General features: G+C 39.2%; 1 protein-coding gene across 2 annotated transcripts in view; it reads left to right on the forward strand.

Annotated features, from left to right (window-relative positions):
• Window positions 1-1,169: 1,169 nt before the first annotated feature.
• adam19a (ADAM metallopeptidase domain 19a) overlaps window positions 1,170-13,540 on the forward strand; it is a 240,780-nt gene continuing 228,409 nt past the window's right edge. For both annotated transcript variants that reach the window (XM_028564941.1, XM_028564942.1), the window contains exon 1: window positions 1,170-1,375. In XM_028564941.1, coding sequence (XP_028420742.1) covers window positions 1,246-1,375 — 130 coding nt within the window. In that variant the 5' untranslated portion in view covers window positions 1,170-1,245. The remainder of the gene's footprint in view (window positions 1,376-13,540) is intronic.

Genomic DNA, 13,540 nt, shown 5'->3' on the forward strand with positions numbered 1-13,540 from the left:
ACGCCCTTCTACTTCAGGCCAATGGGACCTATCTTTCGAAAAAATATGAACGAGAGTCAATGGAGAGATAATAATAATTTTTTTATCCTGTTTGAATTGAGCCATGGATTACAAATATGATGTTTGTAATTTTTCAACCAAAGAAAGTCTTGGTTTGTTGTTAAACTGTTGAAGTGTAAGACTGTTAATATACGTAATTACAAAGACTACACACTTAAATGTTGTATGGATGACGTCTCGCTGAAGCTACGATGTCTCTGTGTATCGTACTGGGGATGTAACGTTACTCAAATGAGCAGAGGATCTTGCTTGTTCTTTTGCCTATCTGCTGAAAACACTTCACTGGATAAAACACATCAGGTAAGATAACGTTACATGTGTTGTGGAACAGAGCTAAGCTAGCTAGCTAGCGAGCAAGTTGAGCATCAAACTAGGTGACATAAAATTGTGTGAGACAAGAAATGTAGTTCACTGAGCGGTTTCACACAAAACTAAGTGGTATGACAAACCTACAACTATCTGAGACTTTCTTCGGTTGAAAAATTATCTTTAAAATTGACGAACGTTATATTTGTAATTAAAAAATAATTATTATCGCTCCATTGACTCTCGTTCATATTTTTTCCAAATTAAGATCCCATGAGGTCCACCGGAAGGGGCGTGACTTCGTCTCTCTATATATGTAGCTGGTAAAAAACACCTGGCAGATATGTGTTATCCACTGGCCATAGTAGAATGCATTTCGTTTTCCACCTTCGTCATGATATCTTTAGTCCTTTAAGTCCTTCATAGAATTGTGATATTGAAAAATTCCGTTTTGAGCATTAACTGCTCTTAGACTCGTGCTTTTTAAATATTGAGTGTATCTTGAGTGTGTGCACCAGTGTGCACGAGTGCCGTGCTTCGAATTATGTCAGCCAATGAGAACTGTCTCATTGTGCAAGCATCACATGGTAAACACCGACCTATGACTTTGTGAAACGAGCATTCTAAATGAATAAATAATCGTTATAATAATAATAATAATCTAATAAATTAGCCTTTTGATCCCTTAATTGTTAAAAGGTTCACTTGTAGTTTTTATTAGTAGGCTATTAGTTTAGTAGGCTACGGTTTTATTTTGATGGTTTAGACAGGAAGTGCTGTATTTTACTTTGCAGTCTTTGACAATTTGACTCACGGAGGAGTCAGAGTTGAACACGGCGAGGTAAGGGAGGACGGTCGGCGGTACCGAGGGTCACAGGGATGTACAGTAAACACAGGCAGAAAAATGCCCAAATATCACCGGCAAAATGTGGACGTTTGCTCGTTTTTCTTTCTTTTCTGTTGCTGAACGGCACACTGGACAGAGCCAGCGGAAACACCGGAGAACAAGGTAAAAAAAAAGAGCGGACATGCTGTAAAACTTCTTTTAGCATCTACCAGTTGCGTGTTGAGACATTGAAGCACAATAGATAAACACGTATAAAATGTTTAAAATGTGGTGACATTACGGGTTTTAATTGAAGCCGTATTTGTTTGACGTGATACCACTGAAACTTTACTTTACGAGTTATTAGCCGCTATATAAATCTCGGGGCAGCGCACGCCAAATTCCATATATAAATCTGGCAATTTAATGCCCCTTTGCTTATAAGGCAAAGGCACAAGACACACATGACCTACTAGATCTTTTCTGAATAGTATAGATGTATTCTTCATGTTGCCATGGTCTGGATCCAAAACACCAACACATAACCAATGAATAACGGTGTGATAACATCTCTACTTTTGTCACCGGCTCTCTCGTTAACGTTACTCCCACAACTTCTTCCTCCTGAAATTGGTGGTGGGTTCTTGGGGGGTGGAATAAGGTCAAATGATAAAAGTTGACATTGTTGAGTTGTGACTTTCATGCCGAATTTAACGGAAGACGTTGGTTGTTTTAAAAACAAGGTACAATATGTTTTATCATATGTTGATATTTCACTGTATGCAAGGGAACATTAAATTTTAGAGTTATTAAACGTGTTTCGGGCCAGCGTCTCTTAATCCAAGCACGTATCGAAGGGAGCGGCTGTCCGTTAACCACATCTTTTTTTATTTAAGATTTATTATAGACGTTTGTTCAGTTTTGTATTGTAGCAGAACAAAAGTTTAAAATGTAGTTAGGCTTAGCCACGAATTGTCAGTAGTAAAAAAAAATTACAATAGTTTTTGTCAACCAAACTACAGAGTCAGCCCGGTCCTCTTTGTGCGTTGTCCTTAAAAGGCAGCAGAGTAGAGAAATGCTGGAATCCAGCAGACCGGTGCAGTAGAGTAGTCCAATTATGTCACAGAAAGTCCGTTTTTCTGGACTTTATGGGTGGAACCACCACTATGTAAACTGTACCTTTGGACTCTATTTCCCACTGTTAAGGATCTGACTTGGCTGGGAGTCCTGTCAGTTATTTGAAACGTCACGAAATTAACTAAAAAACTTGAATGTATTCAGCACGTTCCCATTCTCAGCCATCCACAAAAAGGCCAGCGTGTGTGAAAGAGGCTGGTATGAAGATGCATCACCCTGTCCAGTCATGTGAACTGAACTTACTCAAGGAAAAATTCGATTTAAACACTATCCTCTATTCAGGAAGGATGTTCCAAGTTAATGTAGTTAACCACCCGTGTGTGTGTGTGTGTGTGTGTGTGTGTGTGTGTGTGTGTGTGTGTGTGTGTGTGTGTGTGTGTGTGGCTGCTGCACTAACTTCAACACACAGTCAAGTTTTCAGAGAGAGAACATAGGGCTGGGCGATAAATCGATTTTATTGATTAAGTCGAATGTGTAGTTAACTCAATTTGTTTAAATGAAAATCTTTGGTTTTCTCGTTAAAGGTCCTATTACATGCTGCTTTTTGGATGCTTTTATATAGGCCTTAGTGGTCCCCTAATACTGTATCTGAAGTCTCTTTCCCGAAATTCAGCCTTGATGCAGAATTGCAGCCACTAGAGCCAGTCCCACAATGAGCTTTCCTTAGGCTGTACCATTTCTGTGTCTGTAGTTATTGAGGAGGAGAGAGGGGGGCCAGATCAACATGCCCTGGATTTCTTTCAGTTACCCGGCTTCACCTAACCTAACCACCGCGGTCCTGCAAGCTGTGCCACGACAGTGATTTGGTTAACTAGTTCAATCAACCCAGGGTTTCCCAATCCAGCGGCGCGTGTTCACATAAAAGAGGTGATGTTTGCACATATTTTACATAAGAAGAGCAAACTATAATTCTACATAAATACGAAGAACACAGACACGGTTTTACAGACAAAACGCAATACAGTTGCTGCTTCCTAAAACAGGAGGACACCTGGCAAAAAAAAAAATAGCCGACGCTGTAGATGCGTAAATTACTCTTATCAATATCACTTCCCCATCAGATCTGACCATAATTACACTTGTACTTTCCATAAACTGCCGTTGCAGCCTTTTATTTCAGTTGCAACCCTGGCAGTGGAAGCGATCGTGAGAGCAAATAAAAAATATAAAAAACATAATTCAAACCGCTGTGCGTATTACACACGGCAAATATACCCATCAGGGAATGTTAACGGGGCCGTCGGTCACAAAATGTTTTTTGTACGAGCACACCCCTCTCTTTTTCTCTCTCCTCCTCTCTCTCTCCGCGCACCAAGCTCCACCTGATCTTCTAAGAACGGTGAAGCCGTTATCAGTGGAGTATTGATTGGTCAGTAGGCGATGCTTTTACACCAGTTGATCTCTGATCTCCAACTTAACCTGCTCCCGACCAGGTTAGGCATCCAGCATAAGTTACCACGGCGATTGAACCCGATAACAAGTGATCCACTTTTGTGATTGAAAGCATGTTTACCTTAGTAAAAGTGCCAAACAGCAGCTACATTACCTTGTTCTAGTTCTGCCTGCAGAGCCTGTTTAAAAAAAAGTGTAAAGGTTTGGAAATTTGTGTTACTTATGCTTATTTATTTTTTATGTATTATTATTTTATTTTTTAAGTACATGAATTTACCTGGATTATTTAAATTTTTTATCTATTTTGTAATTAATTAATTAATTTAAATTTATTTAATTGATTGGATGAACTATAATTTGCCTAAATATGATTATTTTGTATTTTTGTCCGTCTGATTGAATGCTTGTGTTAAAAAATAAACCAAACGTTACTCAACAGTTACTCAGTACTCAAGTAATTATTTTGATGACTACTTTTTACTTTTACTTGAGTCATATTATTCTGAAGTAACAGTACTTTTACTTGAGTACAATTTTTGGCTACTCTACCCACCTTTGCTCATAGGCAGGCCAAATTCTCTGGGCGGGCAAAGCAGAGAAAGGGGAGGTAACCTTTCCCCAAGGGGGTAAGCCTACACACACACACACACGGAGAGGTGCGGACGGAGTAAACTACGTCGTTGGCTCTGTAGTTTTGTTGAAGTCCCAGTGAGTCACAGCAATGCCGATAAAGTGGTTTCAAGTGTAGTTACAGTTTTTTAAAACTTAAGCGATATGATATTAATGGCGAGCCGAAAGCGGTTGCGGTGCTGTTGACGTTACACTTCCTCTTAGACAAGCAGGCACAACGGTGGTTTCTCTGCCCTGATGACTGACAGGCTGAGCTTGTAAGGCAAGGCAACTTTATTAATGTTACCACGTGCCACGCCACTTACTGTTGCATAGTAGAGGAATTACCGTATAGTCAGGAGAAGCTTGCAGGCAGTTTCGACTTACATTAGCGGTTTAAGTTTAATTACTAATGTTAACTAGCATTTTAGTTAGCAATAATTAGCCTGTGCCTATGTTATCTCCTTACATATACCTATGCTCTCCGTCTCTGCAAGATTGGGAATGATTGAGATTTCTCTCGGCACAGCTACCAGAAGACTTCCAACTTTCAGACAGGTTGCTAACGTTGTCTCTCTCAGTTGGAGGCTGCGCAGTAACGCTCAGCGCTCACCGGAATAGGGCTTCTAATATCCTTCACTGGTCTCCGTCCAGAGCAACGGGATCTGTTGGTCCACTTTATATACGGTCTATGCCTTTCCCCTTATGACGTCATATAGGGAAGATTCCAGATCGGCCCATCTGAGCTTTCATTTTCTCAAAGGCAGAGCAGGATACCCAAGGCTTGGTTTACACCTATCGCCATTTCTAGCCACTGGGGGACAATAGGTAGGCTGGGGGAACTCATATTAAAGTTAAAAAACCTCATAAAGTGAAATCGATTAAAATCTTAAATTGGATTTTTGTGAAGAAAGGGATTTTTTTTAGGGCATATCCCCCAGAGAGCATTAATCTAGTTATGTTTAAAATATCCAATAACACGAACACTTGTTGTACTGTCAGATGCAATCTAACACTATTGAGTCTAACTTAATTATCCATTCCACGAAGCGGACCAGACAAAAGTAAATCACAGAGACGTATGGATGATGAAACTACACCAAACACAACAACTACCAAAAACAAAGACAAGAAAATCCACAATCTGATTTAAAGAGCCGACTTGCTGACTATCCGTTGGAAAAACAGCTGATTGGAGAAACAGTTGATCAACGATCTACTAGCATAAGTGTAACAGAGCTGTGTGACATTGTAATCAAATATACAAATGAAAATAGGTTGAGTATAACTAATATTTACATATAGGCCTATATACAGATCAGTCTCAGGTTGAAACTTTTAGTTCTGAAAGTTAAGTTGCACAACTTAAGGTAATGTTTATGTATGTTCCTCTGCCTAATAGGGAGTTTTTCCTCGCCACTGTCGCACTGCTTGCTCTTGGGGGAATTAATTATTGTTGGGGCTTTGTAAATTATAGAGTGTGGTCTAGACCTACTCTATTTGTAAATTGTCTCGAGATAACTCTTGTTATAATTTGATACTATAAATAAATAAAATTGAATTGTATGTTTAATGTCTGCCTTAGTTTGAGGTTGTTATTGCATTTTGGAAAATGTTTTCTTTAAAAACAATCTAATATGGCACTTAAATGCACCTAACGTGTTTAGTTTATTGATAAATTATATTGTAAGCAATGTAGGCAATACAAATGTTGCTTTTTCCCAAAATTAACCCAAACTATTGTATATTATTGCTCTTCAATAAAACAAAAGTGTTTCTTATCCGATTACTCGATTAATCAATGGAATAATCGGTAGAATACTCGATTACTAAAATAATCGATAGCTGCAGCCCTAGTTTCTTGCATTTAAACCAATCACAACTCTTTTTGGCGGCGATAAGCTCCGGAAAGTAGATGGTGGCTCTGCAAAATAGTCTTGGAAAGGGAAATAGTTTATTGCACCATGCAAAAAGAAAATGCCACTTAGAATATTAAAATGAAGATAACTGTTCACACAATACAGTAACTTGAGCTATATAAATTAGCTGGATACATGGTAAAATGTAATTTGCGCTTCCCAGTGTATCTCCATGTGTACTTCGTCCACAGCAATCCCATCAATCGGTCCCTAAAAGTCCCAGTTAAAGAGTAAATGTCTTAAAACTACTCTTTGTAAATCTTTACAATCATTGACCAAAAGAACCAAGCATGCGCCTAAGCTGTGACAGCTATGTGGCTTGGAAAATAGCGTTATGGACACTGAATTTGATAAATTTACTGTTTATCAGACCCCAGATGAGACAACAAGCTAATGTTAGTTCCCGTTGTTCATTAGCTATGTAAGTGTGATATCTGTGAAGCTGAACGGACTCAGTAGTAAAACATTTTATTTTATTCAGATCCAAAGACTATCTGTGAGAGAAAGGACACTAACATTATATCCTGACATGAAATTGTAAGACGATGATACTTTTGAAAAAAACAAATGCAAATAAAGCAAACTGTTGCTAAAAGGAACTACACGCTGTATTCACTTAAGTAACGCTTGCTGGAACCTGGCAGCAGGTCCAACAGAAGAGGACTGCCACTTTTCCTCTTTGCTTCCCAAGCAGTCTGTCCTCCTCCTCCCTTTATGTTTTACCATATTGTTTCATTTTTGGTCAATCCATTACTTTGTATCAGCGTTTCCTTTTGCAGCATGGTGTCAACCAGTAATGCACCAGTTAATTGGCTGCAGATCACAACTGGCCAGAAAACACTCTAAATAGAACAGTGATAATTGGCTGTTCCTCTGTTCCAATTGCCTGCTTGAAAATCCTCTCCAAAAAAACAATACATCAGGAAAGTGGTGATTGTGTGCCATTAAAGCTGGGAGCAAATTTGCAGCAGTCAGCAGAACCACTGTCATCAACCATCAAATCATCCATCAGCCAAATTAGTTCATCTCTGAACACAGCCTCTGATCATCTGAAGACAAGAGAATAAACTATCACAGGGGAAATAATTTAGCTATTTCTTTAGATAACAAAAAATAAACAAAAAATGTATTTAAAGAATTGTGAGGATATGTAATGTGCAGGACATATAAAAAAAAAAAAGATAAACTGTGGTAGACAAACTGTGATCTTATGACTGTTTCCAAACAATTTCAAACATATCTCTGGCATTTCTTAAGGATGCACTGGTGCATCAGCTAGACATCTCGGATGGCAATAGCCAATGTTTATTTTTGCGCTGCCTTAATGTTGTGTTAATTGCGCTGACTCATACAACAGTAGCCTATCCAGCTTTGAAAAAGAATGTTCCTGTGACATTTCAAGTGTACAACGATTACCTGAAATGACATGGGGCTTGTTTCAGAAAGCAGGTTTAGTGAAAACTCTGAGTTTGTTAACCTTGAGATGAGGGAAACTGTGGGTTTTCCGTTTCCTAAAGGGAGGTTATTTAAACCTGAGAAGGAATGGTTACTCCAGCCCGTTTCAGAAAGGAAGGTACCGGTAACTTAACCTCAGAGTCAGTTACTATGGTAACTGAGTCTGTGAACCTAACCTGGTTGGGAGCAATAAAGTCTCCTCGCTCTGACACAGTGCTCTTTCATTTCCTCATTCATTCATTCAGTCCGTATCAGGCACATTTTAGCGCAGTTTGTTATCTGCATGAATAAAAAAACAGTGTTGGTTTATTAACTATGTTAGGCAGATTGTAAAACGTTTTTTTCTCAAAACATGGCACGTTGATGAAGAAGCTCTATTTCTTCGCAGAGAATTAAACACACGTCGGGAGATGATATTGAGGCCCCGACTACATGTATTTTCATTTCCAGATAACTACCTATTTGAACGGTATTGTTTTTCTCCACAGTCCATTAGATATGTAGATACCTTATCTGTTCTTATATCACTAACGTCACCCATTGTGGACATGCTCTTACATCACAGCAGATTCTTTGTGTCGCATTATGTTTTTTGCAAATGGCAGTTTTCTTTTCATCACATTGGTGATGTGCAGCATAAAGCCACTGTATGCAGAGCCGTCAGAAAAGTGTGCCTCGCTCTGAAACGTTTTTTAAAATGTTTTTGTAGTGTTCCCTGGACACAAACCAGTGAGAGCCATTAAAAAGAAAGACATGATTGTGAATTATATTTCTGTTAATGACATGGTGCTGCAACTTCAGAATGGGATTAGTAGTAGTTTACTTTTTCGCCCGCAGGCGCTAAATGAAATTATAGGTGTAAAACCATTCCAGTTTTCACCAGTAATATTATAGGCTACCTGTGATTAAATATGAAATGAATACACTATATTACAGCTTACACATTGACTCCAGAAGCAATTTTCTTCCACACCAATCCTTATTATTTTGCAGCAGCAGCCATGCTGCTTTTTTTGAAAAAAAAAAAAATATACGTTCAAACTCGCTGTATGTACGCATGAGTAGTTCCAGTTCCAGAGGGATAAAGTATGCCGACCAATTTGTTTGTGGTTGTTGCCATGTTAAATCGTAGTACCATGGCTCCATTCATGCTGCCTTTTTATTGTGGTGGTACACATGCTTAACTCTGAGTCAACCTACTCTGAGTTGATTGAACCAACTAAAATAAGCTGTTCTGGAACCGAAAACTTAAAGAGTTTCCCATCTCAAGGTAAATCAAGAGTTCAGGGTTAGACTCAGATTTTGTTAAACGTCCTTCTTGAAACGGGCCCCTGGAGGCCAAGAGAGCACAGAGCGACAGAATGACTCAGCCATGTTAACCACAACATTCAAGAAGGTGAAATCCCCGCGGCGGACATTGTAGCTTACGGACTGGAACGGTATTGTTAGATGATGGAAAAACAACAGAAAATCCTCCTGCTTCCCTGATGTCACCGTGTAGCAACATTTTGCCTTCCCCGTGAGTGAATTATGTAAACAAACAATGAAGCATGTGGGCTCCGACCGGAGAGGTATTTCAGAAAGCAGGTTTAACAAACTTTGAGTTCCAACCTGAACTCTGGGTTGACTTACTGTGATCTGTCAAACTCAGAGTTTCTGGTTTCAGAACAGGTAATAAGAATTAGGTCACTCAACTCTGAGTTAAGTTAACCCTGGGTAAAAGGCGTGCACGAGCATATAAAAAGCCCTCATCAGTGGAATGCAGATAACATGATGCATCATTGCAACAGGACAAAAAAGCTTGAACCTCCTACTTCTCCCCAATAGAGTTAGAAATATTAATGAATGCTTATGAACATATATTTAATGGATGATGAAGACGCATTGTCAGCTACCACAAGGAAAGATACAGAGAGGCCATTACAAATAATAGTCTAACTGATGGTGTTCCATGATAAAACTTGATAAAACAGAGCAATGCTGGGGATTACGAGCAAGATGGGCAATCCACTTCCACAGACCAATTTAGCTCTTGTAAGATTTTCAGCATTGGCTGATGACTTACAGTGAAATTTAGAAGCCCTGGCACTGTGAAATTCTATGCAATTGTGTGTTCCTATAGCTCCCTTTGAAACAGCTGTACAAGGTTTACTTAGAACAAAATTTAAAAAAAGCTGGTCTAGAAATGGACACTAAGGTTGTAAATGAAAAAGACAGAATTCGGTTAAAGGTGGTTGAAGTGGATGATTTTACTTGTTTCCACAACATGAACAATATGACTGTACTGCATTTGTTCAGTCACTAAACAAACTAAACCTGCTTTCTGAAACGGGGGTCCCCTCTGTGGTGCCTTCAGGTAACTCGCTAATGATGGGAAATGTCTTCAAATCTTTTATGAGATTTATTTGTTTACCTGGCTCAAAAAAATTAAAATTCTACACAAATCGGTATTGGCTGAGAAATTCAGTGCATGCCAGGGCCCGCAGTCCAGTGCAGACAGATAAGTGTGCACAGATAGCTGAGAGGAAGATTGTTTCAAGGACTCTTCATTAATCACAATTCAGTTATATTCCCCTTACTCATAGGCTCTTGCTGATGTATCTCAAAATGTGGAACTCTCTGATATTATCAGGCAGATCTGTGTGACCCTCTCACAGAAACGCAGCTAATACAAATTGATACTTCTGAGTTGCTGTTATTTATTTGTTCTTTGTGCATGTTGTGTTTTGTTCAGGCACACGTTAACTACTTAACCTCAGACACAAATCTAACCTGCTGACGCATTCTTTTGAGATGTTTTACACCAGTGTTTCTTGACTCAAGGTAAATTCTGTACACATGCTGCAGTGGGCAGCATGTTTTACGTTAGCAGAACTGTGTCATTCTGGCCCAGTTAGACTAATGTGTGGGTGGAGTTTGCATTGTAGACATGTTTTGTTGAGTTCATTTTAGATGGCATTCTCAATCAGTCACAAATGCAATTGAAAGGATTTTTGATTGCTACAAATCCAATCACATCCTGGACTTCCACCATGAAACATTTAGATCAGGTAGCTCATTAATGATGGTAAAGTCCCATCATCCTAACCTAATGTCAGGACATTTCAGTTGTTTTTGCGCACTACCTAAACAATGTGCAGAGTATCACACATGTGCCACATGATGGTTCACATACACACTGGCACAAACAGTGTCACAGCCACACACACACACACACACACACACACACACACACGCTTGCGCACACTGCAGGAGAGAGAGCGCAAAAGCATCAAAACCTGATGTCACAGCCTGATTTTGTGACATCATGACCCAATGTATTTTAGATCAGTTGGCTGATCAATAGCAGTGTCTAACAACATTTTCCCCCATAGATTTTATTGGCCCCTTGTGTATTTTTACTGACCCGGAAAAAAGGGGAAAAAACACTTTTCCAATTTTTTTTATTTATTAATCTTATATAGCCTACATTGTAATGATTCATCTAAAGAACAAACTAAAAACCTATTTTGCATCTACAAATATGAGTTTAGTCAATTTAGTTGGATTTGCAGTGAAATAATTCCTAGTTATTATACAGTAATTAGTTTAATATGTTACATAGTTATTTCTCTCTAAATTGTCTGTTAATGTTATGTAGTCATTGTTTTCAATGAATAGTTCATACATTTTATTTTGACTAGTTTAATATTGAACCCAGCCATCACATGCCGCGCCGTCACAAATTACAAGGAACTGAGTCGTGACTTTGATTGGCACAGACAATATCATTGGCTCGAACGGGCCGACAACTGTGGCCAATCAACATGCCCGACGTACTGTTGTACTGGCCCTGGGCCATCAGGTCATTGCTAATGTCGAACCCTGAATAGTGGCTCAGAGGAAAAGCGAGTTGGCCCTCACACACTAGATTGGTGGTTTGATCCCAGGCTCCTCCAGCCACATGTCAGACAATGAACCCCAAATTGCTCCCTGGTTGCTATATGTCCACTGCTGATTTTATGTGACTTCTCATGGTCGTAATACGTTCCCTGATCTCAGGTATAGTCTCTAGTTGGGTTAATGTGTAGGTTTGCACATATGTATACATTGTTCTCTGCAGCTCGTAGGATTGTTACCTCACTCAATGCTGCTTTCTGTTATCAACATGCTCTGCACCCTTCCTGATTGCTCTTCTTGTCAGTTTTCTCACACTCTCTCAATCGCAGACATGTCATCAAAAGGTAAAAAAAAAGCCCTGCGAACTCTTAATGCACTTTTGCTCTGCTGGGATTCAAATAAACTCCGTGCTCAGCAGTTCCCTCTACAATATCTGCCTGCAACACGGCCCATTTACCAGGCACTGAGCACACTGCACTCCACATGCTTTTGCAATGCAAGGCCAGTTCTCTGAGCCCCAGAGGAATCTGTATGGAATGATCTGAGAGCTCTTGAAAGCGTGGGCTGTTATTTCCAGGGAGGTAAGCAGGGACTGGTTGCGCTGTCGGCAGAACTGTTGTGGCTCGACCTCTAAACAGGCAAACTTTCATTAGCGACACGTTCCCCGACAATGCCCAGCTCACCTTTTCACACCTCGATGGCAAGGTTGCACCCATTAAGAATATTTTTGTGTGAAAACTAACAAGATCGCATGGTTGTTATTTGTAACATCCACAGAAATACTGTGCAAGGTCCTTTCTGGTCAGCTGTGTGGGCTTCTTTTAGTCATTATTCATTTTCCAAGTGTTATGTTTATGCTTTGTTGGTCTGTGGTGTGTAGGTGAGAGTCTGCCAGAGAGTGCTGTTTCTGAGAGTTTCCTGTTCCAATCTAATGCTATCAGTCTCCATGCCAGAACAGTGTAATGTAGTTCATCTGTAAAACGTGAAGTTTTTGACCCCTTTCAGGATGAACTGAAAATAACATAACTGAGAGCAAGTGTCAGATGCTATTTAAATTATTACACACTTCTAATGATAAACACAACATCGCTGTACTGTAGCTCAGCTCAGAGGAATGCTGTTTGCATCCAATTCTGTGTCGTCACGTGTGAATCACTAATCCGTGAGTACTGGCACACTCTTCCTACTGTGTGGAGATAGACAGTTGGCAGGTGTACTGTGGTAGAAAATAGTTCTCAATGAAACCACACAGTGAGATCTGTGGATTATTCTTTTTACTGTAATTAAGTTTTCCAAACGTAGTTACAAACCAAATGTCGCTGAGCTTTGTTGTATGTGGATGATAGACATTACAAAACGGGCTGTAACTAATCATTATTTTTTATTATCGATTAATCCCTTGATTTGTTTTTCAATTAACTGTTTCATCTATTAAATGTCAGAAAATAGTAAGAAATGACCATGACCCCTTAACTACAGTGAAGTAAATCCTCACATTTGAGAAGTTAAGAACATCAAATGTTTTGCCCTTTGCTTTAGAAATTATTTGAATGTTTAATAGATTATCAAAATCAGGGATATGGTTGGGTTCCATATAGGATCTTCTATCCGGTTGGCAGAATACCTGGATTCCTACGTCTACTAATTAGGGCTGGGCAATAAAGAACAAAAAATATGTTATTTTTCGGCTGAATGGCGTATATATACCTCAATATATACCTGGGTGTTTTCTACAAAGTGGGCTAAATGTTAAGATGTAAGTCAAAGCCACATGTGAGCTGTCACAAGCACTTTTATTAAATCAGACAATCAAAACAAAACGCAAAGACAGGCTTTTCTTCACTGTTTAAAAAAGTATACAGCTGCAACTCATGTAAATGAAAAATATATTAAACCACCACTCTAAAGGCTATTCATGGTTTTTGTGTCTGTCATGTTCTTCAGCTAAATACAGCTA

The sequence above is a fragment of the Perca flavescens genome, chromosome 19 (assembly GCF_004354835.1).
Source record: "Perca flavescens isolate YP-PL-M2 chromosome 19, PFLA_1.0, whole genome shotgun sequence".
In the NCBI taxonomy this organism is placed as follows: Eukaryota; Metazoa; Chordata; class Actinopteri; order Perciformes; family Percidae; genus Perca; species Perca flavescens.